This window comes from Macaca thibetana, chromosome 6 (genome assembly GCF_024542745.1).
Source record: "Macaca thibetana thibetana isolate TM-01 chromosome 6, ASM2454274v1, whole genome shotgun sequence".
NCBI lineage: Eukaryota > Metazoa > Chordata > Mammalia > Primates > Cercopithecidae > Macaca > Macaca thibetana.
Window position 1 is genome coordinate 3808632 of NC_065583.1, and position 27812 is coordinate 3836443.

At 48.4% G+C, this 27812-nt stretch overlaps 1 protein-coding gene across 1 annotated transcript; it reads left to right on the forward strand.

Annotated features, from left to right (window-relative positions):
- The first annotated feature begins 1886 nt into the window (after nt 1-1886).
- Nucleotides 1887-5436, forward strand: LOC126957074 (uncharacterized). Its single transcript, XM_050794487.1, is given in 6 exon segments — nt 1887-1961; nt 2156-2251; nt 2927-3108; nt 3454-3521; nt 3524-4110; nt 5326-5436. Coding segments are annotated over 6 exon segments (1119 nt in total).
- The last annotated feature ends 22376 nt before the right edge of the window (nt 5437-27812 follow it).

A 27812-nucleotide genomic window follows, 5' to 3' on the forward strand; every position in this document is an offset into this window, starting at 1 on the left:
GGCGTGAGCCACCGCCCAGCCTTGTCTTGTAACTTATCATTGAACACTGGGTACTTTAGGTTATAGACTGTTCTATGCTGGATTCTGCTTCTTTTCTCCTGAGAATTGTTGTTACTGTTTTGTTCATTTGTTTGTAACCTGCCTGTACTAAATTTGTAAATTCGGTCAGCAGTGTGTAGCCACAGCCGCCTCTGCTCATTTTTTGTTTGTTTCTGTTCTTATGCATGGCTTCCCAGGAACCGCTCCTTTATCTGCATGCATGGTATTCCACCTACAGTTGTGTGAATTTGTGCACTAACACCTTGAGTCGGTGAGGCTTCCATTGCTGCTGATGGATCTCCCCGTGGACTGGGGCGTGCACACAGAGCTCAGGCCATCTGCTTTCCACAGGCATCTCCCCTCGCCATGTCTTCTCTTCACATGCGCTCAGGCACTGTCATCAGTCAGGGAAGCTGGGTGGTTCGGGCAGGATCTGGTCTCTGGGGAGATGAGCAGAGCTACTGGTCCTTCCTGTTTGTTTGCATCAATATCCCTGTTTGAAAATTCTCCAAATCATGTGAGGCCCTCTGGTGGTGACAGCAAAGCTGCTGGTTTCGTGGCGTTCAACAAATGTGTTTTACATTTAGGTCTATGAGCCCAGAGTGGTGGCTCAGGCCTGTGATCCCAGCACTTTGGGAGACTGAGGTGGGCGGATCACCTAAAGTCAGGAGTTCAAGACCAGCCTGGCCAACATGGTGAAACCCCATCTCTACTAAAAATACACAAATTAGCCGGGCGTGGTGGCGCACGTCTGTGATCCCAGCTACTCAGGGGGCTGAGGCAGGAGAGTCACTTGAACCCGGGAGGTGGAGGTTGCAGTGAGCTGAGATTGCACACAATAAATTAATGATTTAATGCCCATATAATGGAGTGCTGTGAAGCTCTTAAAAAGAATGCCATGAGGATGATCAACAAATACTGTTCTCCTGGATGAGGATTATTACCATCAGCTCCATTTTTCAGATGAGAAAACTGAGACTTAGGTTACATAATTTTCTGAAGGTCACTCCCTACTGAATGTAGGAGCGGGGATCTGACAGCCACCTGATCACACCCAAGAACAGCATTCTCTCCTCCGCTCTCCTCCATGGCCCCCTGTGACTCCCAGGAGACCTCCCCAGCTCTGCAGTCCCCAGGGCCCTGGTGTCCATAACCCGAGGAAGGGGAAGGGCCATGAGATCTTGGGCTTTCTCACTCTCCGAAAATGAGCAAGTGAGAATGAGGCTTTGCTTAGAAGTATAAATAAATGCGACATTTATTGCCTATCAAATATGAGAAGCAGTTTCTCTGTTTAACACATGTGTTAGTATCGGTGTCCCTTGTTATTCAAACTCTCCCTATTGAGCTCAAGAATCAAAGTCAGATAACTTTGTTGATAAATCCCTTCCTCTCTGCACCCTTGCTACTCACTGTCTCAAGACCCAAACTCACTGGGACAAGGCGCTGGCCTCCTGATTCTAGCCTGGTGTCTGCCTCTCACTACGCACATCGGGAGCCAGAGAGCAGAGGAGGGGCGGCTGTGAGTGCACAGAGCACACACGTGCGATGGGATTGCCCCCACCCCGCCCCCATTATCTCTGTGGGTGTGATGATGAGAAACTTTCACCTTTCCAGTGAGCTACTGTGCTGCTTGGACTTTCACAGGCGTGTTTACGTGATGGATTTTTGTAAATACCGCCGTCAGTGGAGGCCTCTTGTCCCCATCTCGGGAACCATAACCCAGATTCCCAAAGGGGAGCTTGCCCTCATGGATGGAAACTGAGGCCCTCAGAGATGCCATCGGCCTTGATCCCTTGCTCCTATTCAAAGATCTCGACGTTACCGGAGATTCCTTGGGGCAGCCGGACATGCCTGCGTTGAGGAAGCGTCCACTCACACGCCGTGGGAACGTTGTAGATTTTACTGTGATGCAAACACTCCCTGTGAGGCCCCCGGTGCCCAGGGCCCATTGTTGGGTGCTTTTGAGGGTGGGAGGTGGAGGCGTTTCCGTTTTGCTTGGGGGATCAGCATCACCCTTTCTTTCTCCTTTTCCTCTGGGCTGGTGCTCAGATGGTGAGAGCACAGTGCTGATGAGGTGGGCCCTGGGGTGGAACCCACGGCCCCCTCTGACTCCCAGGAGACCTGGCCAGCTGCAGCGGCCCCCGTGGACCAGCAGAGAGACAAGAGAGGAGCTGACGTGGAGGAGCCGAGGCCCACTGGGGGCTCCGGGAGAGTCCGTCCGCCTGTGGACAGCAGCTCAGGGCTTCAGCTGCTTCCGGAGAGGAAACACCGCTCCCTAGACTGAGGCATCATTCTGGTTAAAAAAAAAAAAAAAAAAAAAAAAAGTTGTTTTTTTTCACCTTCATGTAAATTTTTGTTTGTAACAATATGTTAGTTGTGACAGTTACCACTATTTGTTTTTTTTACATTTTTGAAATTATTTTTAGAGATGGGCTTTCGCTATGTTGCCCAGGCTGGTCTCAGACTCCTGGCCTCAGTGGTCCTCCCACCTTGGCCTCCCAAAGTGCTGGGACTACCGCTGTGAGCCATGGCAGCTGGCCTGTTTTTCTTTATTACTACAGATATTATATGGAGCCTTAAAGCCTCCTGGAGTGAGAGCTAGTTCATAACCACGCTGTTTGGAGAGAAGAGAACTAGCTGGAATTCTTGTTCTCCAAAGATGTGGAATTATCATCCCAACAACAGCCATCCCTCGCTCTGTCCTGAGGAGCCTCAGGTGTGGCCCATCCACCCCCTCAGTGTTTCCCTCTGTTTTGGAGGTCCTCAGGTGTGGTCCATCCTATTAGTGCTTTCCTTGTACTGGGGATGCTCAGGTGTGATCCATCCATCTTGTTAGTGTTTTACGTCTTTCCTAGAGACCCTCAGGTGCCATCCATCATCCCATTAGTGTTTTTCCGTGATCCTCGAGACCCTCAGGTGTGGTCCATCCATCCCATTAGTGTTTACCTCGGTCCTGGAGACCCTCAGGTGTGGTCCATCCATTTCATCAGTGTTTACATCGATCCTGGGAACCCTCAGGTGTGGTCAATCCATCCCATTAGTGTTTACATCGATCCTGGGAACTCTCAGGTGTGGTCCATCCATTTCCTTAGCGTTTACTTCTGCCTTGGGACCCTCAGATGTGGTCGATCCCCAAAGCGTTTTATCTCTGTTCTGGGGACTCTCCGTTGTGGTTCATCCATCCTCTTAGTGTTTACCTCTGTCCCGGGGACCCTGAGGTGTGGCCCATCCCCTTAGTGTTTACCTTTGTCCTGGGGGCCTTCAGATGTGGCCCATCCATCCCCTCAGTGTTTTACCTCCATCCTCGAGACCCTCAGGTGTGTCTATTAATTCCTTTAGTGTTTACCTCATGCTGGGGACTCTCAGGTTTGGTCTATCCCAGTAGTTTTTAATGTGTGTCCCGGGAACTCTCAGGTGTGGTTCATCCACCCCCTCAGTGTGTCCCTCCAACCTTGGTAAGCTCAGGTGTGGCCCATCCACCCCCTTGTGTTTCCCTCGGTCCCGGGAACTCTCAGGTGTGGCCCATCCACCCCCTCAGTGTTTCCCTCTGTCCTGGGGACCCTCAGGTGTGGCCCATCCACCCCCTCAGTGTTTCCCTCTGTCCTGGGGACCCTCAGGTGTGGCCCGTCCACCCCCTCAGTGTTTTCCTCTGTCCTGGGGACCCTCAGGTGTGGCCCATCCACCCCCTCGGTGTTTCCCTCTGTCCTGGGGACCCTCAGGTGTGGCCCGTCCACCCCCTCAGTGTTTTCCCTCTGTCCTGGGGACCCTCAGGTGTGGTCCACCCCCTCAGTGTTTTTCCTCCCACGTTCTCTATGTTTTGTTTCCAATCTTCCCACACAGGTGGAGAGAGGAGGGGATCCCATTGCCTGTGAGGAGGACACGGCTCCTGGGTGGGCCCTGCAGATTGTGAAGTTCAAGTCACAGCTCCTGGGAAGGTCTCTGTGTGTCAAGATCATGGGGGTGAGACAGATGCAGGGACCACACTGTGCCCTGCTCTGTACCTCTGAGTGTTGATCCAGCTGCTTTGTGACCAGGGCACTTGGAAGAACCATGGACCCTACAAGAGGGCAGGTTCGGAGAGCAAGATGAGCACACTTGAGGGATTAACGTGTAATTTGAACAACTGCCTTGCAAACTGCGTGAGGGCGTGCAGGCGTGTGTCTGTGCCGGGAGGATGTTTAGCAGCCTCACGGAGGGGTAACTGACATACAAGAGAACAAGGCCAGGCGTGGTGGCTTACGCCTGTAATCCTGGCACTTTGGGAGGACGAGGCGGGTGGATCACTTCAGGTCAGGAGTTCGAGACCAGCCTGACAAACATGGTGAAACCCCGTCTCTACTAAAAATACAAAAAATTAGCCAGACATAGTGGTGCATGCCTGTAATTCCAGCTACTCTGGAGGCTGAGGCAGGATAATCACCTGAATCTGGGAGGCGGAGGTTGCAGTGAGCCGAGATCACGCTACTGCACTCCAGCCTGGGAAACAAGAGTGAAACTCTATCTCAAAAAAAAAAAAAAATTATTTTTTGATCAGTGTTAACACACGTACACACCCGCAAAACCATGACAATAGTCAAGACCAAGAGCAGCACGACTCCCAAAGCTTCCTCGAGCTTCTTTGGAATCCCTCCCTACAGCCCTCCCACCCCACCCCATCCCAAGCAGCCACTGATTTGCTTTCTGTCACAGTCAGTAGATTTGCAATTTCCTTAATACCATTTCTGAGCCCAGGAGGCAAATACTTTCTTTTTATCCAGTGGAACTTTCATGGCATGCGTAAGCTTTTGAATTCAGAGAGTGAGAGAATGAGAAAGAAAAGGCTGGTCTGGGTCACTCCTGGGAGGCCTGGCCCTAACCACAGTGTGGCTCACGTGCCCTGGAGCCCCTGTGCACAGGACAGCCCTGACTGCCCATCTACAAGCTTTGTAGCTCCCCCATTACCTTTCCTGGACCAGCTGGGACAATCTCAAACTTTTCACCAATTCTGACATCTAAACAACTCATGCCAGAGACAGGCGCTGTGGAACCAGCAGGTGCGACCTCAGCTCCGGTCCCCGGAACACTGAGCTGTTAAACGAAAGGTGCGTCCTTTTTTTTTTTTTTTTTTTTTTTTTTTTGAGATGGGGTCTCACTCTGTCACCCAGGCTGGAGTGCAGTGGCACAATCTCGACTCACTGCAACCTCCACCTCCCAGGTTCAAGCGATTCTCCTGCCTCAGCCTCCCGAGTAGCTGGGACTACAGGTGCCCGCCACCATGCCTGGCTAATTTTTGTATTTTTAGTAGAGACGGGGGTGTAACCAGTCTCCTGGGACCTCCGCCTCCCAGGATGGTCTCCATCTGTTGACTTCATGATCCATCTGCCTCTGCCTCCCAAAGTGCTGGGATTACAGGCCTGAGCCAATGCACCTGGCCAGGTGCATCCTTCTTTCTCCCTTCCCAGGGAGAATGCTCTGCTCTTCTTCCTGCTGGATCCCTCCTCTACCTGCTTCTCTCCCACCTCTTGCAGCCCCTGGAGCCCCATGGCAATGCAGGCAGACTCATCTGTACCCTCATTCTGTTTGCAGAACCACGTGTCTGGCCTGGCTCTGCCCAAGGACACCACACCTTCTCCATTCCTCATGCCCTGTCCCTGTGGGGTACAGGTGGGGCTGGGATGGGGCACCCGCCTGGCCCACAGTGGCATCAGGCCCACTCTCTCTAATTCAGGAAGCGTTTCAGATGCTGGGAGCCATGGAAATTGTCCTCATCCTGATCATATCCTGGCTTGGCAAATGATGATGAAGACAGTTTTCCCACAAGATAGACGTAGCCTCTGGGACAGTGCCTCATTTATTTTCTAGCACAAAATAGGCATTAGAACAGTGGGACTTTGTGGGCATATGGAGATTTTTAAGGCTCCTTAGGAGGCATGTAAAAATGTCCTCAATAAGACAAAACACTATCCCCAAAGAAAATGATTGATACGTTGGGCGATAGTAAAATTAAGAATTTTTTCATCAATAAGAGAGTAAAGAGATGGGGCCGGGTGTGGTGGCTCATGCTGTAATCCCAGCACTTTGGGAGGCCAAGGTGGGAGGATCACTTGAGGTCAGGAGTTAGAGAACAGCCTGAGCAACTTAGCAAGATCTTGTCTCTATCAAAAATGAAAAATTAGCTGGGCGTGGTGGTGCATGCCTGTGGTTCCAGATACTTGGGAGGCTGAGGCAGGAGGATCACTTGAGCCTGGGAGGTTGAGGCTGCAGTGAGCCATGATTGTACCACTGCACTCCAGCCTGGGTGACAGGGTGAGACTCTATCTCTTAAAAAAAAAAAGAGGTGGGGCCGGGCGCGGTGGCTCAAGCCTGTAACCCCAGCACTTTGGGAGGCCGAGATGGGCAGATCACGAGGTCAGGAGATCGAGACCATCCTGGCTAACACCGTGAAACCCCGTCTCTACTAAAAAAAATACAAAAAACTAGTCAGGCGTGGTGGCGGGCGCCTGTAGTCCCAGCTACTTGGGAGGCTGAGGCAGGAGAATGGCATAAACCCGGGAGGCGGAGCTTGCAGTGAGGTGAGATCCAGCCACTGCACTCCAGCCTGGGTGACAGAGCGAGACTCCGTCTCAAAAAAAAAAAGAAGCAGGACTGGAGAAATGTGAAAAGTAAATCATGGGTAGAGTATAAAGAGAATTCCTACACATTAATAAGAAAAATGCATGTGGGGCTTAACACCTAGGTGACGGGTTGATAAGTGCAGCAAACCACCATGGCACATGTTTACCTGTGCAACAAACCTGCACGTTCTGTACATGTGTCCCAGAACTTAAAGTAAAATAATTTTTTTTTGAGTCAGTCTTGCTCTGTCATCCAGGCTGGAGTGCAGTGGTGTGATCTCGGCTCACTGCAAGCTCCGCCTCCCGGGTTTATGCCATTCTCCTGCCTCAGCCTCCCATGTAGCTGGGACTACAGGTGCCCACCACCACACCTGGCTAATTTTTTGTATTTTTTAGTAGAGACGGGGTTTCACTGTGTTAGCCAAGATGGTCTCAATCTCCTGACCTCGTGATCCGCCCACCTCAGCCTCCCAAAGTGCTGGGATTACAGGTGTGAGCTACTGGGCCCGGCCTAAAGTAAAATAAAATTTTATAAAAAATTAAGAAAACAACTGGCAGACTGATAGGACAATGGGTGAAAGAAATGAAGAGGGACAAAAAAGGGAAAGAAGAAAGGGAGGGTGGAGGGAGAAGGGAGGAAGCAAGAGGAAAGAACAAATGAACATCCAAATGGCCAAAAAGCATATAAAACATGCTCAACCTTGTAAGCCATCAAATTTAAACCACAGTGAGAAACCAATATTACACCTACCAGAATGGCTAAAATTAAAAACACTGTTGATGCCACGTTTGGGCAAGAATGTGGAGTAATTGAAACTTCATATACTACTTTTGGGAATGTAAAATAGCACAACTACTTTGGAAAACCCTTGGGTAATACCTACTAAAGGAGACCGCACCTGTGATCCCCACATTCCACTCCTATGCATAGACCCAAAAGAACTGTGCACTGTACATGTGTTCACCAAATGATGTGCACTAGAGTGTTTGTATCAGCACAATTCACAGTAGCCCCAACTTCCAACAGGAGAATGGATAAGTACCTCTCAGTGTATTTATAGAGTAAAATTCTTACAGCACTGAAAATGGATGAACAGCTGCCATGCACAGTTGGTGAATCTCAGCAACATAATGCTGAGCAGAAGAAGCCAGACACAAATGAATGCGTACTGCACGATTCTGTTTCTGTGACGCTCTAAAACAAGCAAAAGAAACATCTGGTGAGAAGTCAGGATAGCAATTATCTTAGTGCTCTGGGGGAGGGTGGCTCTGGTAATATTCTATTTCTTGATCTGAGGGCTGGTGTCCAGACATATTCACTCTATGATAATTTACCAAGCTGCCCTCTGGGGATTGGTGGTTTCTCTGTATGTATATTGTACTTCAATTAAAAAAAATAGTCAACAACAAAAACCTAACAATCAAATTAAGAAATGAGCAAGGCCAGGTGCGGTGGCTCACACCTGTAATCCCAGCACTTTGGGCGGCTAAGGCCGGCAGATCACCTGAGGACAGGAGTTCACAGACCAGCCTGGCCAACATGGTGAAACCCTGTCTCTACTAAAAATACAAAAATTAGCAGGGCGTGGTGGCATGTGCCTGTAATAGCTCTTCGGGAGGCTGAGGCAGGAGAATTGCTTAGCCCAGGAGGTGGAAGTTGCAGTGAGCCGAGATCGTGCCACTGCACTCCAGCCTGGGTGACAGAGTGAGACTCTGTCGTTAAAAAAAGAAAAAAAGCAAATGAGGAAAGGACTTGAACAGACATTTCTCCATACTCAGCATCACTAATCATTAGGGAGATGGAAAAGACAATGAGATACAATTTCACTCCTACTACATTGACTAATATCAAAGAAAATCAGAAAATAACGAATGTGGGTGAGGATGTGGAGAAACTGGAACTGTTGTGCACTGCTGGTGGGAATGTAAAATAGCGCCGCCCCTCTAGGAAACAGTATGGCAGTTCCTCGAGAAATTATACCTAGGGACGCTCCAGCAATTCCACTTCTGGGTATATATCCCCCCAAAATTGAAAGCAAGGAAATAGACACTCGCCCGCCCATGTCCATAGCTGTGTTATTCACAGTAGATAAAAGGTGGGAGCAACTCATATCCATGGACAGACGAAGGGATCAATAACATGTGGTATGTACATACAATGGAATATTATTCAACCTTACAAAAAAAGGACGTTTGGACCCAGGCCTCAACATAAATGAAACTTGAGGACCATGCTGAGTGACATAAGGCAGACACAAAGGGACAAATATTGTATGTTTCCACTTATATGAGGTACCTAGTATACTTCATAGAGACACAAAGTAGAATGTGTCTCTGTGACGCATACAGGGGCAGACTTGAAGTATACTAGGTATGGTAGGAAGCAGGGGCTAGAGGGAGGAAGGAAAGGGGAGTGGCTGTTTTAACAGGCAGAGTTTCAGTGGGGATGAGGAAGGAGCTCCGGAGATGATGGAGGTGATGGTAGCACACACCAATCGAAGGTTCTTAACATTACTGAAGACTTGAAATGATGACGATGGGAAATTTCATGTTTTACATATTTTATCACAACTTTTCAGGTAGTTGCCTTTTTAAAAAGTTCCTTTAGAGTTTGTTTTCCTCCTTGACATGCATATTTGAATATTGGAGACAAAATTTCTGTACTGTTCTTGGTCAACAAAATGTTTTGTAAAAGTTTCAGGAAGAGGCCAGGCGCAGTGGCTCACGCCTATAATCCCAGCACTTTGAGAGGCCGAGGTGGGTGGTCAGGAGTTCAAGACCAGCTTGGCCAACATGGTGAAACCCCATCTCTACTAAAAACACAAAAATTAGCCGGGTGTGTTGGTGCACACCTGTAGTCCTAGTTACTTGGGAGGCTGAGGCAGGAGAACTGTTTGAACCTGGGAGGCGGAGGTTGCAGTGAGCTGAGATCACACCAATGCACTCCAGCCTGGGTGACAGACCAAGACTCTGTCTCAAAAATAAAATAAAATAGTAAAATTTAAAATTCAGGACCTCCTCACCAGAGCCATACTTTGAGTACACAGTAGCCATATGTCTATACCGCAGAAAACATTGCCATCCTCCCAGAACCTTCTCTCATGCAGCTTCTGTGAGCCTGACATCGATTCTGTTCACTGAACTCATCTAACTCAAGGCACATGCATCAAAGCTGGAATTTCGGGGTTATCGGACTGCGGGTGAGAGCCGTAATGGTCCAGTGGAAGTGTAAAGTTGGAAGGGAATGTCTTGAGCTCCTCCCTCTCACCTGAAGGCTCTCAACTGTGAAGCGTGCCTTGTTGACAGCCTCTGAATCCACAGAGCACAGGGAGAATCTGAGGACACAGAGGACAGAGCAGGGGACCTTGTGTCCTCCACGTGGTTGCACACAGAGCAGAAGAGCTGGGTGAGTAACTTTCTGGAATCACCTTTCTGCTGATGTTTGTGTCTCTACAGATGGCCTCAAGAACAAACTGCCTGAGTGCAGCCATGAGGATGAAGCCTCTTCAGGTAGAGAAGGCACTCCAGGTGGGGCCCATGCAGAGGGTTCTGTGGGTCAGTAGGATGGAGACTATGAAATCAGTAAATGGAAAAGGAAATAGGTGTACGTGCAGAAGTCTGATTTATTCCTTTTATTTTTCTGGAGACAGGATCTTACTCTGTCACCCAGGCTAGAGTGCAGTGGTGCCACTGTGGCTCAACCTCCATCTCCTGGGCTCAATCAATCCTTCCACCTCAGCCTCCAGAGTAGCTGAGAATACAGGTGCATGCCACTACGCCTGGCTAAGTTTTGTACTTTCTGTAGAGACGGGGTTTCGCCATGTTGCCCAGGCTAGTCTTGAAATCCTGGAGTCAAGTGATCTGTTCACCTCGGCCTCCCAAAGTGCTGGGATTATAGGCATGAGCCACCGAGCCCGGCCTCCTTTTGTATTTTAATTAAGACCAAGTCCTAAGAGGTTGTGTTTGCACGGACATTGTGTGTGCTCTGCTTGTCATATTCATTTCTTGCTCTGGTGTTTTAAGATGACCTTTTGCAGAAAATCAGATCTTTCCTGCCTGTGCCACAGAGAACACGAAATCCTTGGGTTTTGATGGGTTGGCATCCTTTGTGAATGTGGGTGTGGCGTTTGGTGCCATGCAGGGAGTGATGTGGGACCCAGCCCCTCACAGCTCCTAAGTCTCCCTGGAGACAAAGTCTTCCAAGTGTGTGTCAGGAGGTGGGAGGAGTCCACCCTCTCCCCGTGCACTCTTGGGACCAGCAGCAGCACCTTCCTGTCCCGTCCTCACCATCGGCTCCAGGTTGAAGGGCGCTCACAGGGTTGGATGATGCAGAGAATCCTTCCTCCGGGATTAATATGTACCCGCCCCCCGCCATACAGACACGAGCGGAAACCCACGCCTGAGCACATTGCTGGCCTTCACTCCTCACCCAATACCAAATCCCTGGGTTAGGAATGAAGCCTGAATTGGGTTTCGTTTGAGAAGTCAGTGTCCAGCTGTCACCAAGGCCCTCCATGGCCAGCAGGAATCCTAGGGGACATGCTGGAGGGGCTGCTGTGTCGCTGCAGGCACTGGCTCTCACCCTCCCCATGACCTGGCTCCGGGAATCCACCACACGCAGGACAGGCCCACTGGGCAGTTGGCACAGGGGTCACTTTTTTGTCAAGCCCTTTGCTCTGGCCCGACAGCCTTGTTCTGTTCCCCGCGATGCCATCAGGCCAGCTTGTTCCCTGTGTCAGGCTGGCCAGGTGCCCTCCCGCCCAGTCCTCCCACAGCTCAGGCAAACCCTGGCAGGACCCCTTCATTCATGTGCTAACAACGCAGTCTCAACTGCGGATTAAGGCAATGGGACAAGGGGCTTTCCCTGGAATCCCGCTCATCCTTGCCAACCATTGAGATGCTAGTGGGATTCTTGTGAGGCTTGAATATTTCACATTTCCAAGGTCATCCCAGGCTTTGGTCATTATCATCTCTCACAGATCCCAACCCAGGCCTGTGGCCACATCCCCGACCTAGGCTGGGATCCATGGATTTACCGGAGGGACTGGCAGTGCCCTTCTTTTTGTTGTTGTTGTTGTTTTTGTTTTTTGTATTTTTGAGACGGAGTCTCGCTCTGTTGCCCAGGCTGGAGTGCAGTGGCACGATCTCAGCTCACTGCAAGCTCCGCCTCCCGGGTTTACGCCATTCTCCTGTCTCAGCCTCCCGAGTAGCTGGGACTACAGGCGCCGCCATCTCGCCCGGCTAATTTTTTTGTATTTTTAGTAGAGACGAGGTTTCACCGTGTTAGCCAGGATGGTCTCAAATCTCCTGACCTCATGATCCGCCCGCCTCGACCTCCCAAAGTGCTGGGATTCCAGGCGTGAGCCACCGCGCCTGGCCGACTGGCAGTGCCGTGCCCTTCTTTCCAACATTGTTCTGTTGGAGACCAGTAGCACTGGTGGAGGTTGACAAGGAGAAAGGAAATGGGCATCAATCAGGAGAACAAAATCAGGCTCTGACGGTTAGAGCAGAGAGGGAAGTCCGTGCCAGGCACAGAGCATCATGGAGACAGTGGCCATCTCCTGGGGAAAGGGATGCCACAGGCCTCCCCTCCCTGGGCACAGTTATGGAATTTGAGGGCCAGGAAAGCGTGTGGGAAACCCGAGGGCCCTCCCTCCCGGCAGGGAGGAAGTGATCCAGGCTGTGGAGAGAACTCTAGAGAAGAGCACACTAGAGCCTCTGGGGTTGGCGTCACAGCCCCAGGACAGAGGGGCCCAAATGCCCCCTTGACTCCAACTCTCCCCTTTCCTTCCCATGGCTGCCCCATCACCGCTGCTGCTCCGGACACCCTGAAGGTCATATGGCCAATTTAATGCCGACAGAAGAGGCCACCATCGGAATGTAATTTGTCTCCTCCTTCATCCCCTCTTCTTTTTTATTTTTTATTTTTATTTTTTCTGAGACAGTCTCTCTCTGTCGCCCAGGCTGCAGTGCAGTGGTGCCATCCTGGCTTACTGCAAGCTCAGCCTCCCGGGTTCACGCCATTCTCCTGCCTCAGCCTCCTGAGTAGCTGGGACTACAGGCACCCGCCACCAAGCCCGGCTATTTTTTTTTTTTTTTTAGTAGAGACGTGGCTTCACTGTGTTAGCCAGATTGGTCTCAATCTCCTGACCTCGTGATCCGCCCGCCTAGGCCTCCCCAAGTGCTGGGATTACAGGCATGAGCCACTGCACCAGGCCCACCTCCTCTTTTTAAAAAAAATTTTAATTAAAAAAAATTTAAACAGTGACGGGGTTTCATCATGTTGCCCAGGCAAGACTCGAACTCCTGGGCTCAAGCAATCTGCCTGCCTGGGCCTCACAAAGTGCTAGGATGACAAGCGTGAGCCCACCACACCCAGCCTCTCCTCTTTTTATCCTCTCTTTCTGACTCGTGGGCTTCTCTTTGAGCTCCGCCCCACTCCCTCTTCCCCTCTTTTATAATTGTCTTCTTGAGGGACCTGTTCTCATCTCGGCAGTTGACGTCCTTGGGTCTTCAGTGTCTATAAAATCCCTCCGCAGCCCTCCCCCGCACTTTCTTGGCACTGCCGTGGTTTCTGGTCCCCAGGCTGCAGCACTGAACGGTGCTAAGCAACCCTGAATGGTCCACGTAGGGAGGCCAGGCTGGGGTCCGAAGCGCTGGGCCCCACCCAGACATGCACAATTGTTCTCCTTCCAGATCGCAAGAAAGTCTCCTGTGCTGCATCCAGGAGAAGAGATGGAGAACCTAGAGGATGGAGGCCGGGCGCGGTGGCTCACGCCTGTAATCCCAGCACTTTGGGAGGCCGAGGTGGGCAGATCACGAGGTCAGGAGATCGAGACCGTCCTGGCTAACACGGTGAAACCCCGTCTCTACTGAAAATACAAAAACAAAATTAGCCCGGCGAGGTGGCGGGCGCCTGTAGTCCCCCTACTCGGGAGGCTGAGGCAGGAGAATGGCGGGAACCCGGGAGGCGAAGTTTGTAGCCAGCCGAGATCGTGCCACTGCACTCCAGCCTGGGCGACAGAGCGAGACTCCGTCTCAAAAAAAAAAAAAAAGATATATGTGTGTGTGTGTGTGTGTGTGTGTGTGTGTGTGTGTAGTCTTTACTCTTTACAAAGGAGTATCTTCTGTAAGCATTTTGTGCTAGAATATACTAAAGTGAGAGCATTTGTTTTAGCACAGCATATGATTTTTAAAATTAAAATGCACAGACAGAGTGACAGGGTTGGTGGGGATGTTGGAAGGACCAAGTCTTATTAGGGGACAACAATGACATGCTCCAGGAAGCTGTGCACATTTAATGTGGAGTCATTCTGTCTGGATGGCACGGAGGGTCCGGGTGGAGGGGGAGGCTCACTTGTGTCATCAGACCTCCTGCTCCTCCCAGGACCCAGGGCATGGGACTCTGCCTGTTGATCCTTAAGATCCCCCATCCCTCTGCCTCTGTTTCAGCATGTGGGTGACCAGTGCCCTGGAGGTACCCATGTGAGTGGCTGGGTTCAGTCCTCCCGCAGAGCATTTATAGACACTCTCTTTGGACAGACAACAGTGTGATATCTCACAAAGTACTTCGTGGTTGTGCTTTCCCACAGTCTGAGGAGTGAAGAAAGTAGGAGCTTCAGCCCTGTCGCTGATGCGGCCATCACCTTTGGGGGGCCAGGTGGCAGGGCCAAAAGGAGCTCCCGTGGCCTGTTTAGCATCACAGACATATAGGGCGGGAGGTGCTGAATCTGGCACTGGGAAGAGGGGATGGTGAACCAAGGAATGCGCCACCAAGGGGAGATTCTTGCCGTGGTCCCCAGAACATGGTGCAGCTGAGCAGTGCAAGAACCAAGCCAACATCCTATCTGCTTGACCTGTCTTGAGAAGCCCTTGTATTTAGAAAGTGGACACAGCTTCTGCCTCCGTGGCTTCCCTCTGTTGGAGAAGAGGCCCTCGATGGGTGAGGTTTATTGTCCTCAAGTCTGTAGGAAGAAAATACGTAAGTCGCCCTATACCTTTCAGCTTAAATGACAAAATTTCCTTCATAACAAAATTTATGAGATATTTCATTGGACTTTGCTTGTCTAGGGCATGTGATCCTACTGTAAGCATTTGTAATTCACTTAGAGTCACAAAAATTAAATATATCAAAATTACTTTTGTGGGATGAAAGAAAAGGAGATTAACCTGGATATAGTGACACGAAAATAGATGTCAAACGTGATTAATTTATTATTTCTACGGTGATTGCCAAATAGTGGTATTCTAATTCCATCATTCCTTCTATATTTACTAACTGCAATCAGACCCATCTATATTTGAACCCTGGCTCTGCCCCTTGAGCCATGCAGTCTTGGGGTAGTGACAAGAAAGAAAGGAATGTTCATCCCTGAGCTTTATATCCAGAGAAAATCTTCTTCTTCTTCCCTTTCTGTTTCCGTTCTCTCTTCTTGGACTGCTTGTCATTTCCTTCCCTCTGCTCCTGGCCATGGAGGAGTTGGCATTGGTTGCTGTGTTCCCTTGGTAGTGGGGTTGGAGCACCCTAGGAGGCAGGGCAGTGAGGGAAACAGTGGGCAGAGCAGGTGTGTGTTAGTGGTGCATCCGCCAGCATCCAAGGATTCCCAATAGTGAGGGAGTGGGACGGGGAGCAGAGAGCCCCATGGGGGCATGTTGGTTGCAATCCAGCAAGCACCCGAGTATGTGGAGGTATTGGCAGAACGTGAGATGCAGGCAGACAACACACGCAGTGTGGATATGAGATTGGTTTTTCTCAGCACATAAGGTGCACAGAGCTAAATATATTGAGGTGAATGAGAGCCAGTTTCTCACTGTTAAAAGAGGCGTTAACAAATATGGGAAAGGAACACTCTATAAAGAATTCCAGGAGGTGGATCAGAATTAGAGACATTGTGAAAACCTTGTGGTTATATATATACATAGACACACACACACACGCACACACAGTGAAATATAGAAACATATAGTATAGATGTTTGTATGTAGGAAATACATAAGTGTATTGGCTATGTCTACTGAGAGAGCCTAGTGACTCACCGGTAGGAATGATCACGGGTAATACTGGATCTCGAATTCTGCATAGCATGCTCTGGGAGAAGGAATCACATATCTTGATGAAATTGCTGATAATAACATGGCACATGGAATGGTAAATGAAGAGCCTAGGACGCCTTGTGTAAAAATATGAGAGCTTTAGAAGTCTCCCACCTCCCAAATCTGGCAAAGAAGCATGAAATAAATGATTGTAACAAAATGCAGCTCATTGGATAACATACTGATTGAGGAATTTTTCTGATATGAAGATAGATAGATGATAGATAGATGGTAGATAGATAGATGGATAGATAGATGATTGACAGGTAATAGAGATAGATAGATAGATAGATAGATAGATAGATAGATAGATAGATAGATAGATAGACAGACAGACAGACAAACAGGTGATAGAGGAGAAGGGAATACTCTTCTTTAGAATAGATGGCAACTACAAAAAGCCCAGAGCTGCTGTTAGGCAATTATCACAGTGTTAGTTGGTTGAGAAAGGAGTTGTACAAAGAGGCTGGTTAGTGAAGGAACTGACCAGCTGGTTAGATGAGGAACAGCTTATGCACAGTGTGTTAGAATAACTCCCTACAAAATACTATTCAGAATAAAGTTCCCATTATAAATTGAAGGCGGGTGGGTCTGGCAGATGCCGCCCCACCAGGCCATGAATAGTGACATCACTGGGGCCAGGACAGGTGGCAAATGTGGGTCCTGGAGGGAGGCACCGAGCAGAGTGCAGTGTGGTTCCTTTGTTCGTCCTGCCAGGACAGCATAACCGAACCGGGTGGTGAGGGAGCCTCCGAGGCCCCAGAGAGGCTCATTCTGAGGAATGCAGAATATTGGGAATGAGAGAGGCAACAGGTAAAGAAGAGTTTGAGACTGGAAAATAAAGGAAAAGGCAGAGCCTATGAATGCAGCACAAGCTCCAGGGTGGGGACCCTGGACCAGAAAGGGAAGAAGAATTTGTCAGGTAGGAGGAAACATTTAAAGGGTGCCTGTGGACTGGACAGTAACATATCAACATTTGTGTTTTACTTAGCTGGTAGTAAGATCGTGCAGAGGGATTTTGAGCACGCAGAAAACACAGTTCATCAGTGGTGACAGCATGTCTGCCCGTAACTTTCATGCATTTCAGAAAAACAACAAGATGGCATAACAGAGAAAAGAGATTACAGAGAAAATGAGTTAGTTTTGACAGGTGAACAAACTGGGTAAGGGACAAATATCCACCTATTTGAAATTATTTTGCGTTGCTTATTTTAAAAATTAAAAATGATCAGTTGGCATTTGCTAGGGGCTGAATTTGTCCCCTAAATATCACATGTTGACACTTAATTGCCCATGAGATAGTACTGAGAGGTGACTTGGGGGGTGATTAAATCATAATGGTGGAGTTCTCAGCGGGGAGAGGCCTGTCCTATTAAAATGGCCTGAGGGGGTGGGTTCCTTGCCCTTCTGCCCTTCCACCTTCTGCCCAGGGAAGAGGCACCTAGAGGACCCTCCCCAGACACTGAATGCTGGCCCTTGATCTTGAACTTCAAAGCCTACAGAACTGTGAGAAATAAATTTCTGATAATTAGAAATTAGTATCAGCTATTTTGTTAGAGCAGAATTAACAAAGTATGAGAACATTATATATATTTTTATTTTTTTTTATTTATTTATTTACTCGAGACAATGTCTCACTCTGTCGCCCAGGCTGGAGTACGTTGGCGCGATCTTGGCTCACTGCAACCTCTGTCTCCCAGGTTCAAGTGAATCTCCTGCCCTCAGCCTCCCGAGGATCTGGAAATACAGGTGTATGCCATCACGCCGGGCTAATTTTTGTATTTTTAGTAGAGACAGGGTTTCACCATGTTGGCCAGGCTGGTCTTGAACTCCTGACCTCAAGTGACCTGCCCGCCCTGGCCTCCAAAGTGCTGGTATTACAGGCATGAGCCCCTGTGCCTGGCCTATTTTTGATTTTTAAAATGAGGTTAGATATTAATAAATATGTTTGAATTATTTTCCTAAATACAGTGGAATGATCTGCATTTCATCTCCACACAGATTTAATTAAGGTTTTAGTTTTATCACATTTCATTAACGTTTCTTTTTTTTGTCTTTGAGATGGACTTTTGCTCTTGTTGCCCAGGCTGGAGTCCAATGGTGTGATCTTGGCTTACTGCAACCTCCGCCTCCCAGGTTCAAGTGATTCTCCTGCCTCAGCCTCCCAAGTAGCTGGGATTACAGGTGCCTGCCACCATGCCTGGCTAATTTTTGTATTTTTTTTAGTAGGGATGAGGTTTCACCATGTTGGCCAGGCTGGTCTCGAACTCCTGACCTTGGGTGATCCGCCTGCCTCGGCCTCCCAAAGTACTAGGATTACAGGTGTGAGCCACCATGCCCGGTCATCATTTCTTTTTCTTTTTCTTTTTCTTTTTTTTTTTTTTTTTTTTTTGAGGCAGAGTCTCCCTCTGTCGCCCAGGCTGGAGTGCAGTGATGCAATCTTGGCTCACTCCAAGCTCCACCTCCTGAGTTCAAGCCATTCTCCTGCCTCAGCCTCCCGAGTAGCTGGGACTACAGGCACCCGCCACCATGCCCAGCTAATTTTTTTTCTTTTTTTTTTTGAGATAGAGTGTGGGCGGCAAGCCACCCAGGTGCCGAGGCAAGAGACCGAGGGCATGAACTGTTCCAGTGTAATAAAATATATAAAATAAGAATAGTTATACTAGATATAGATCATAGATATGATTATGAATATCATTAGTCATTAGTTTGTAGCAATTACTCTTTATTCCAATATTATAATAATCCTTGCTCTACAATCATAACCCAGGAAAAACCAGCCCATACAGAGGTAGGAGCTGAGGGGACATAGTGAGAAGTGACCAGAGGACAAGTGTGAGCCTTCTGTTATGCCCGGGCAGGGCCACCAGAGGGCTCCTTGGTCTAGCGGTAAGGCCAGCGTCTGGGAAGATGCCCGTTGGACGAACCATGGTCTAGCAGTAGCGTCCGTGTCAGGGAAAAACACCCGCTGCTTAGCAGAAGGGGAGTCTCCCTTTCCCCGGGGGAGTTTAGAGAAGACTCTACTCCTCCACGTCTTGTGAAGGGCCTGACAAGACCCTTTTTTTCACTTACTAATCCTGTAAGAGACAATCAGTTTGAGAAATAAAAAATAGGCCGGGCACGGTGGCTCATGCCTGTAATCCCAGCACTTTGGGAGGCCAAGGCGGGTGGATCACCTGAGGTCGAAAGTTCAAGACCACCCTGGCCAACATGGTGAAACCCTGTCTCTACTAAATAAAAACTAGCCAGGCATGGTGGAGGGCACCTGTAATCCCAGCTACTTGGGAGGCTGAGGCAGGAGAATCCCTTGAACCCGGGAGACGGAGGTTGTAGTGAGCTGACATGTTGCCACTGCACTCCAGCCTCGGTGACAGAGTGAGACTCCATCTCGAAAAAACAAAACAAAAAGAAAGAAAAAATAACAGCATTTTTGTGGGTTATCTCATATGCAGAATTAAAATATATAAATTTAATAGCATACAATATGGGAAAGAGCATATTGATTTGTACTATTTTAAGGTTCTTTACATGGTCTGTGAAGTGGTAAAGATTTATACGGCCATGGACCCTGGAGCTGAAAGATTCCTATTGCCTATTGACATCATAGGCGTCATACCGTTGTAAGGCGGTACATTGCCTTTTGTGTGCTTGGATATGTTTAGATACAGAAATATTTACCACGGTGCTACAATTACCATCATGTTATAATTGAGTAGAGTAAAATGCTGTACGGCCTTTTAGTCCAGGAGCAGTAGGCTGTGCCGTCCAGGTTTCAGTAAGTACAGTCGGCAATGTCTGAACAAAGATGCAGTTCTCTGAAGGTGTAAGCCCTCGTGGCTGCAATTTAATTAGAACGTAGTAATTCTGGAATACATGGTATCATGGGTACAATAATCACTAAACATAGTTACAGCATAAAGCCCTTCAATAAAATGAAATGGAATATTTTTAAAAGCCGAAAGAATGCAAAAGGAAAAAAACAGATGAAATAAACGGAAAATAAATTCCTGACTTCTGTTGTTAGTGATGAAACAGTCATCTGAGAGACACCCATCGATGCTGAATTCTTTGCCCACCTTCATATTTCTTGGTCCTTGTAATCATGAATCTTACTGAGGGTCAACCACATAAAAAAATCGGCAGGTTCACGCTTCCCTTTACCTCAGCACTTTCAGCACTGTTCATAAAGGTGAAGATATGAAATCAACCTGCGTGTCCATCAGCAGAGGACTGGATCAAGAATGTGGTCTATGTACACAGTGGAGGGCTATTCAGCCATGAAAAAGAGTAAAATCATGTCTTTTGCAGCAGCATGGATGGAACTGGAGGGCATTATCTTAAGTGAAACAGCTCAGACACAGAAAGACAGATACAGCACGTTCTCACGTATACGTGGGAGCTAAATAATGTGTATACCTGGAGGTAGAATGTGGAATGACGGCAGTGGAGACTCGGAGGGCGCTGGGGGCGGGAGGGGGAGGGTGATAAGAACTTACTCAATGGATGCAACGGCAATATGACTCCAGTGATCGATGCACTGCAGTTCTGACTTCACCACTATGCAACATAGCAGTTTCACAAAATTACACCCGCACCCCATACATTTATACAAATACGATAACAGAAGAAAATGTGCAGTTTCTGGAGGGGGAGTCTGCACACCATTGCTTTTCTATGTGACGCCCCAGGGTTTTAAAAGAAATACAAGTAAAAAATCATGTAGCTAAAAAAACATATTTCCCATCTTCCAGTTTTCTTGTCATCTGGGAAATAAAATCTCTATGTACTTGGGGATAAAATTTATTGAATTATCAAAAATATATACGCTAATGTATGTGAGTCATTAGCTATATCCACATTGAAATAAAATTTGTGAAGACTCTTCAAAGTCTCTCAAAGATTTATTTGGCCGGGCGCCGTGGCTCACGCCTGTAATCCCAGTACTTTGGGAGGCCAAGGCGGGCGGATCACGAGGTCAGGAGATCGAGCCCATCCTGGCTAACATAGTGAAACCCCGTCTCTACTAAAAATACAAAAAATTAGCTGGGCATGGTGGTGGGTGCCTGTAGTCCCAGTTACTCGGCAGGCTGAGGCAGGAGAATGGCACAAACCTGGGAGGCAGAGCTTGCAGTGAGCCAAGATTGCACCATTGCACTCCAGCCTGGGTGACAGAGCGAGACTCTGTCTCCAAAAAAAAAAAAAAAAAAAAAATTAAAAAGTGGCACTGGTAGGGGGAGAACTAATTCTTCAGTAATGTGCACAGTTTGGGGGCACATAATTTCATTGATAGATTCTCCAGTGCAGCATCAGTATTAATTTAAGATCATTGTGGATTTTTATGTTTAAAAGGGTACTCTGCAAATCTCTACTAGACAGAGAGATTATGGGGATTGTAGATGCTGTCATCTGTGTTTACCCTCTCAATTCAAAAGAAGAACTTAAGAGTTCTAAGGCCTCTAATGATCACCCGTCATGGGCAAGGAGTGAAGCCATGGCCAAGCGCGGTGGCTCACGCCTGTAATCCCAGCACTTTGGGAGGCCGAGGCAGGCGGATCATGAGGTCACGAGATCAAGACCATCCTGGTTAACACGGTGAAACCCCGTCTCTACTAAAAATCCAAAAAAATTACCGGGCGCGGTGGCGGGCGCCTGTAGTCCCAGCTACTGGGGAAGCTGAGGCAGGAGAATGGCGTGAACCTGGGAGGCAGAGCTTGCAGTGAGCCGAGATTTCGCCACTGCACTGTAGCCTGGGTGACAGAGCGAGACTCCATCTCAAACAAAAAAGGGAAAACAGAAGCCAGCATGTGAAAGCTGACAAGGATACGCCAACACCAGGATGACGTGGTGTCTCTGATTGTGGGGACACTTGTGTGAGCCATTGGGACTGTGACTAGGCTACACTCTCTGAAGGTGTCTCAGCAGAAGCCCCATGGAGCAACCGGCCCAAATCCTGAGGCCAGTAAACGTGGCATGAGCGGGTGCCCACAAGAGGACAGGGCCTGCACGGGGACTGAAGCATGCAGAACCACTTGCCTTGCATGTGAGCGTGAGCACACAGGTCCTGTGCATCTGTAACTTTCCTAATGCAGAGATTCACCAAGAAACAAAACCTCCAGAAGTTGCCAGAAGAACTGTGGCCCTCGGGGCCCTTTCTCTGCGCATCATCCAACCCACTCTTACAGGGATGAGGGTGACACACTGATGAGCTCAGAACACAGGTGGAGCGTAGGCTAGTTCTGTAAACCACTGGGTGGATGATAGACAAGTTTGCAGCCAACCCTGAACAGAGGATTCCTAAGAACAAAAGCTGCCACAGCATGGAAATCTCAATGCAGACAAAACTTAGGGAGGTTAGAGGACTGTGGGTTAGAGGTAAGAGAGCTGGTGGTCTAGACTCCAGCCTCAGAAGCCAGGAAGCTCTTAGTTTTCGCCAAGATCACACATCGGCAAACAGGGAAGTCTTCTCAGAGGAGGTGACGTCTATGCTGGATCTTGAAGGCTGAAAAAAGATTCACCAATTAGGCAATGTGGAAAGAGCAGTCCAGGGAAATACAGAACAAATAAAATGAATGAATGAATGAATGAATGAATGAATGAATGAATGAGTGAATGAGTGAGTTCGGTTGCTCCCCGCAGCCTCTCCAATTGGTATTTTCTGATGTTTTCATTCTGGCCATGCTGAGGGATGCATTAAAAGCGCATAGAAAGTCCAGATGCCTCTGGGCAGCCCATAGATTCTGAATGTTTGGAGACAAGGACAACTGTCAACCTCTGTCAATGGTAGAACTGATTCTCAGTGTCTGACCCGGAGCTAGGAACTGAGGTGACGTATTCGATAGCATTGTCAGCATATGCCCTAGAAGTGCTCAAATCCTGGGACATACACAACCTAGGGATGGGACAAACGTGGACTCAGCACGGTCGGTTATAGCTTGCGTCTAGCACCTTGTTTCTGCAACCCTCACGTTCAGCTAGGGTAGGGCCATGAATGAGCAGCACCCCGGCTTCTCAACCATTGCCCCGTCCACGCGGCTCCTCCGGAGGACGAGTTTGGGCGGCGTCCTAGGGCACCCCGAGGTCCTGACCATCGCCCCGTCCACCCAGCTCCTCCAGAGGACGAGTTAGAGTAGAGTAGCTTCCTAGTGCACCCCGAGGTCCTGACCATCGCCCCATCCAGGCGGCTCCTCTGGAGGATGAGTTCGAGCAGCATCCTAGTGCACCCCGATGTCCTGACCATCGCCCCGTCCACCCAGCTCCTCCAGAGGACGAGTTAGAGTAGAGTAGCTTCCTAGTGCACCCCGATGTCCCGACCATCGCCCCGTCCACGCAGCTCCCGCGGAGAACAAGTTCGAGGAACTTCCTAGTGGCAGGACAGATCAGGGGTCCCATCTAATGACAGGTTAAGATTGTCTTTCTTTTTCTGAGGTAGAAGCGGTGCTTTGCTGTCTTATCAATTGAGTTCAGTTATGAAAACTCGACTGCTTTGCTGTTTTATCAGTTGAGTTCAGTTATGGAAACATGGCCACATGCATTACAGAGGTTAGTGGCTGTTTCTTCAGTTGCTTGGGATGGAAGTCTCTTACCACACAAGCCCTGATTCGGGAGGGCACATTGGCCGGTGTGTCAGATTCTTCACTGTGCGTAGAGAGCCTTTTCCTCAGGAGCAATTCTTTCCTCCGTGGGTTAAGAATTTTGCAACTGCTGATTGAAGTAGACATGACAGGCCAGGCATGATGGCCTGTAATCCCAGCACTTGGGAGGCCTAGGTGGGTGGATCACCTGAGGTCAGGAGTTCGTGACCAGGTTGGTCAACACGGCGAAACCCCATCTACTAAAAATGCCAAAATTAGCTGAGCATGGTGGCACATGCCTGGAATCCCAGCTACTTGGGAGGCTGAGGCAGGAGAACTGCTTGAACCCGGGAGGTGGAGGTTGTAGTGAACCGAGATTGCATCACTGCACTCCAGCCTGGTTGTCAGAGACTCCATCAAAAAAAAAAAAAAAAAAAAAAAAAGACATGACAGACACATCCTCCAGCAAAAGTCTGTGCCCTGTGGCAGGAGTAGGTTTTCTCTACCCTAGCTTTTAGATTCCTTTGACTTGGCCAGGCAGGGTGGCTCACGCCTGTAAACCCAGCACTTTGGGAGGCCAAGGCCGGCAAATCACAAGGTCAGGAGATAGAGACCATCCTGGCCAACATGGTGAAACCTCGTCTCTACTAAAATACAGAAAATTAACTGGGCATGGTGGCAGGTGCCTGTAGTCCCAGCTATGCAGGAGGCTGAGGAAGGGGATTCGCTTGAACCCGGGAGGCGGAGCTTGCAGTGAGCCCAGATGGCGCCACTGCACTCCAGCCTGGCGACAGAGCAAGATTCCGTCTCAAAAAAAAAAAAAAAAAAAGAAAAGAAAAGAAAAAATAGATTCCTTTGACTTGACCCCTATTTCTCCTCTTGTTTTTATAAAGTCAACAAGAAAAAACAACAGCAACAACAACAACAACAACAAACCACCTGTGCCAAAAGAACACAGCAGAACCTATGGCACTGTAGTGCCTTCTTTTCTGTCACTGTAGGTGGCCTCAGGGGGGGAAATTCATGCATATTCTGCATGTGGCACTTGTGAAGGAGAGAGCTAGATGATAGGGCAGGTGAGTCTTCCTTGCTGGCTTTCATGTGGGGAGCCACCCTGATTCCAGTTTTCTGGTTGGAATGAGGATTGGTGGCAATGAAGGAACATTATTTTCCAGGTAAAGCACTGTGACCGTGTTTCCGCAAGCAACTGCGTTTCCTTTAGATAGTATGGGTTTGTGCGTATGGGTGGTGGGGTGTGTCTGTATGTGAATTTGTGTGGGGTGGCTGTGTGCATGCGCCCATGTCTGTTTCCCCTGGTGTTATACTCTGCTTAGACAGCAGAATTGCAGGTGTAAGCTTTCTCAACAAAGAATCCCGTCCCCACTGTTCCACAGGATATATGTGGATCCAAACTGGGTGGACTGCATACAGTTCCAACCCTCACCACTCAGGGTTAGCACCAGATCCCACAACTCCAGAGCTAAGTCCCACAAAACTGCCCTTACTTCAGACACCAGCTGAACTTTGGAAGTCCCCAAGCCACCTGCACTTCCGACAAACTGGCTATAAATTCAAGGATTACCATGACTTCCTCAGGTTCAAAACTTCACTAGAAATGACTCAGAGAACTCAGAAAAGTGCTATATTTACAATTTGATTAGAAATGATCCACACAGAGCAAGGTGTATGGGTCTGGGGGATCCTGGATGCGTAGCTTCCATGCCTTCTGTTTGGGGAATCGTGGGGTGGGGTGCTGGGGGTGGGTTCCAGGTCACAGATGGATTCAAAGGTTTCTTGATTGGCAGTTGGTTGAAAGGGTTAAGCTCTGTCTTAAGAGTTGAAATCAGCTTCAATTAGGTAACACGGTGCGGTGGGGGGTGGGAGTTTGGGGAGTTGTGGGAGCCAAGGTTCTTGTCACGTAAATGACACTTCCAGGCAGAGGGCTTCAGAGAGGATAGACGCAAACGTCTCTCAGTGGACTTAAATGGTGACAGACTTTCTGGAAAGACCTAGTAAGGGAGCCATATGCTCTACAGATTGCAAATTTCCCACAAAGAGACAGCTGTGTTGGGCCATTCCAAAAAATGTCAAAGAAATACATTTCGGGGTAAAATGCTTGGATTTCCTTCAGGACCTGCTTTCAGGGGATGCTATAATAGAGTGCGTTTGAAGTTTGGTATCTTACTGCTACAAAGCGTTTATTCCGTCAGTCATAGGATCTCTATTTTCATGTCACTGCTGTTTGGTTGGGTCTGAACCACAAAGTGAGGAGGGTATACTGAGGCGTGCACAACCCCTCTTCTCCCCCATGGCCTGAATGAATTTTTCAGGTTTATTTGGATCCCCTTGGCTGAGAGGAGGGTCCATTCAGTCCGTTGAGGGGCTTAGAAATTTAATTTTAATTTACATTGTAAAGTGTAAACATATACAATGTTGATCAATTGTACCTTAATAAAGCTGAGGGAAAAGAGAATAAAAGGAATCATGACTAACAACAATGAAAAGAAATGGAAGCTGAGAAACATTTACAATATTTATTAATCTGTTTAAAAATAACAGAAACAAGACCATTACATAGCAACATAAATAGCATATTTTTGTGAAAAATATTTTCGAAAGCAAAAGTAATTTGTGGGAAAAGTGGCATTGCCTTCCCGTCCTCTGAGAGTCTGTCACATCTGACAACAGGAGCTGGGTCCCTGTGCCTGCCTCAACTGGGGCACCGCACTCCCCACAGCACATAGCTTCTGGGCACTTGGCCAGGCAAGGCAAGGTAGCTCACACCTGTAAACCCAATTTTTCTCTCTCTTTCTTTCTTTCTTTTCTTTTCTTTTTTTTTCTTTCTTTCTTTCTTTCTTTCTTTCTTTCTTTCTTTCTTTCTTTCTTTCTTTCTTTCTTTCTTTCTTTCTTTCTTTCTTTCCTTCCTTCCTTCTTTCCTTCTTTCCTTCCTTCCTTGCTTTCTCTTTCTCTCTCTCCTTCCTTCCTTCCTTCCTTCCTTCCTTCCTTCCTTCCTTCCTTCCTTCCTCCATTCCTCCCTCCCTCCCTCCCTCCCTTCCTTTCTCTCTTTCTTTCTCTCTCTCTCTCTCTTTCTTTCTTCCCTTCTTCTGAGATGGAGTATGTCTCTGTCACTCAGGCTATAGTGTAATCTCGGTTCACTGCAAACTTTGCCTCCCGGATTCAAGCGATTCTCCTGCCTCAACCTCCCAAGTAGCTGGGATTACAGGCATGCGCCATGATGCCCAGGTAATTTTTGTATTTTTAGTAGAGATGGGGTTTCACCATGTTGGCCAGGCGGGTCTCCAACTCCAGATCTCAGGTGATCTGCCTGCCTCGGCTTCCTGAAGTGCTGGGATTACAGGCGTGGGCCACTGTGCCTGGCCCCAGTTTTCAATCATAAGGTACTATTCCCAAAGTATCAAATGCTAAATGGCTCATAATATAACACCTGTGGCACTCAAATGCCCAACATCTCAGCATCTTGTCTTATTAGTTTAAAGACTGCAAAAATGTACAAGACTTTAAAACTATGAAATAAGCTAAGTAAAACTAGGGCGACCCAAATAAAATTTAATGTACTTAAGGTTCAGTGCAGCTATAATAGAATACCTAAGACTGGGTAATTTATTTTTTAAATTATTTTATTATTATTATTATTATTATTTATTTTATTTTATTTTTTTGAGACAGAGTCTCGCTCTGTCGCCCAGGCTGGAGTGCAGTGGCGTGATCTCAGCTCGCTGCAAGCTCCACCTCCCGGGTTCATGCCATTCTCCTGCCTCAGCCTCCCGAGTAGCTGGGACTACAGGCGCCTGTCACCACTCCCAGCTAATTGTTTTTGTATTTTTAGTAGAGACGGGGTTTCACTGTGTTGGATGGTCTCAATCTCCTGACCTCGTGATCCACCCACCTTGGCCTCCCGAAGTTGTGGGATTACAGGCGTGAGCCACCACACCCAGCCAAGACTGGGTAATTTATTTAAACAAAAAAAAGAGGTTTATTTGGCTGAATATCCTGGTGGCTGGAAAGTCTGAGATTGGGCAGCGCACATGGTGAGGGGCCTATGCTGCTCCAACTCCTGGCAGAATGTGGAAGGGGAAACCAGCACAGGCAAAGAGAGCACACGGCAAGAGAGGAAGCAAGAGGGTCCAGGAAGCTGAACTCACTTCTGTAACACCCCACGCCTGGTAACTAATCCAGTTCCACGAGACAGCATTAATCTATTCATGAAGGATCTGCCCCATCACCCAAATACCTCCCACTAGCCCCCACCTCCCACCACCACCACACTGGGAATTAAATTTCAATGTGTGTTTTCGTGGGTACAAACCACATCTACACCGTAGCATACAACCCACCCCATGGGGCCATGCTGTTGTGTCCTCCCCTCCCAGTTGCTGTGGCACCCTACCCCTTGGGGCCTGAGCTGATTTGTGCCCTGCTTTCTAGAGAATCAATGCCTTGGCCAGCCAGAGAAATCACAGTCCCTAATGCAAGAGCTGAAGAAGTGCCCCACTTG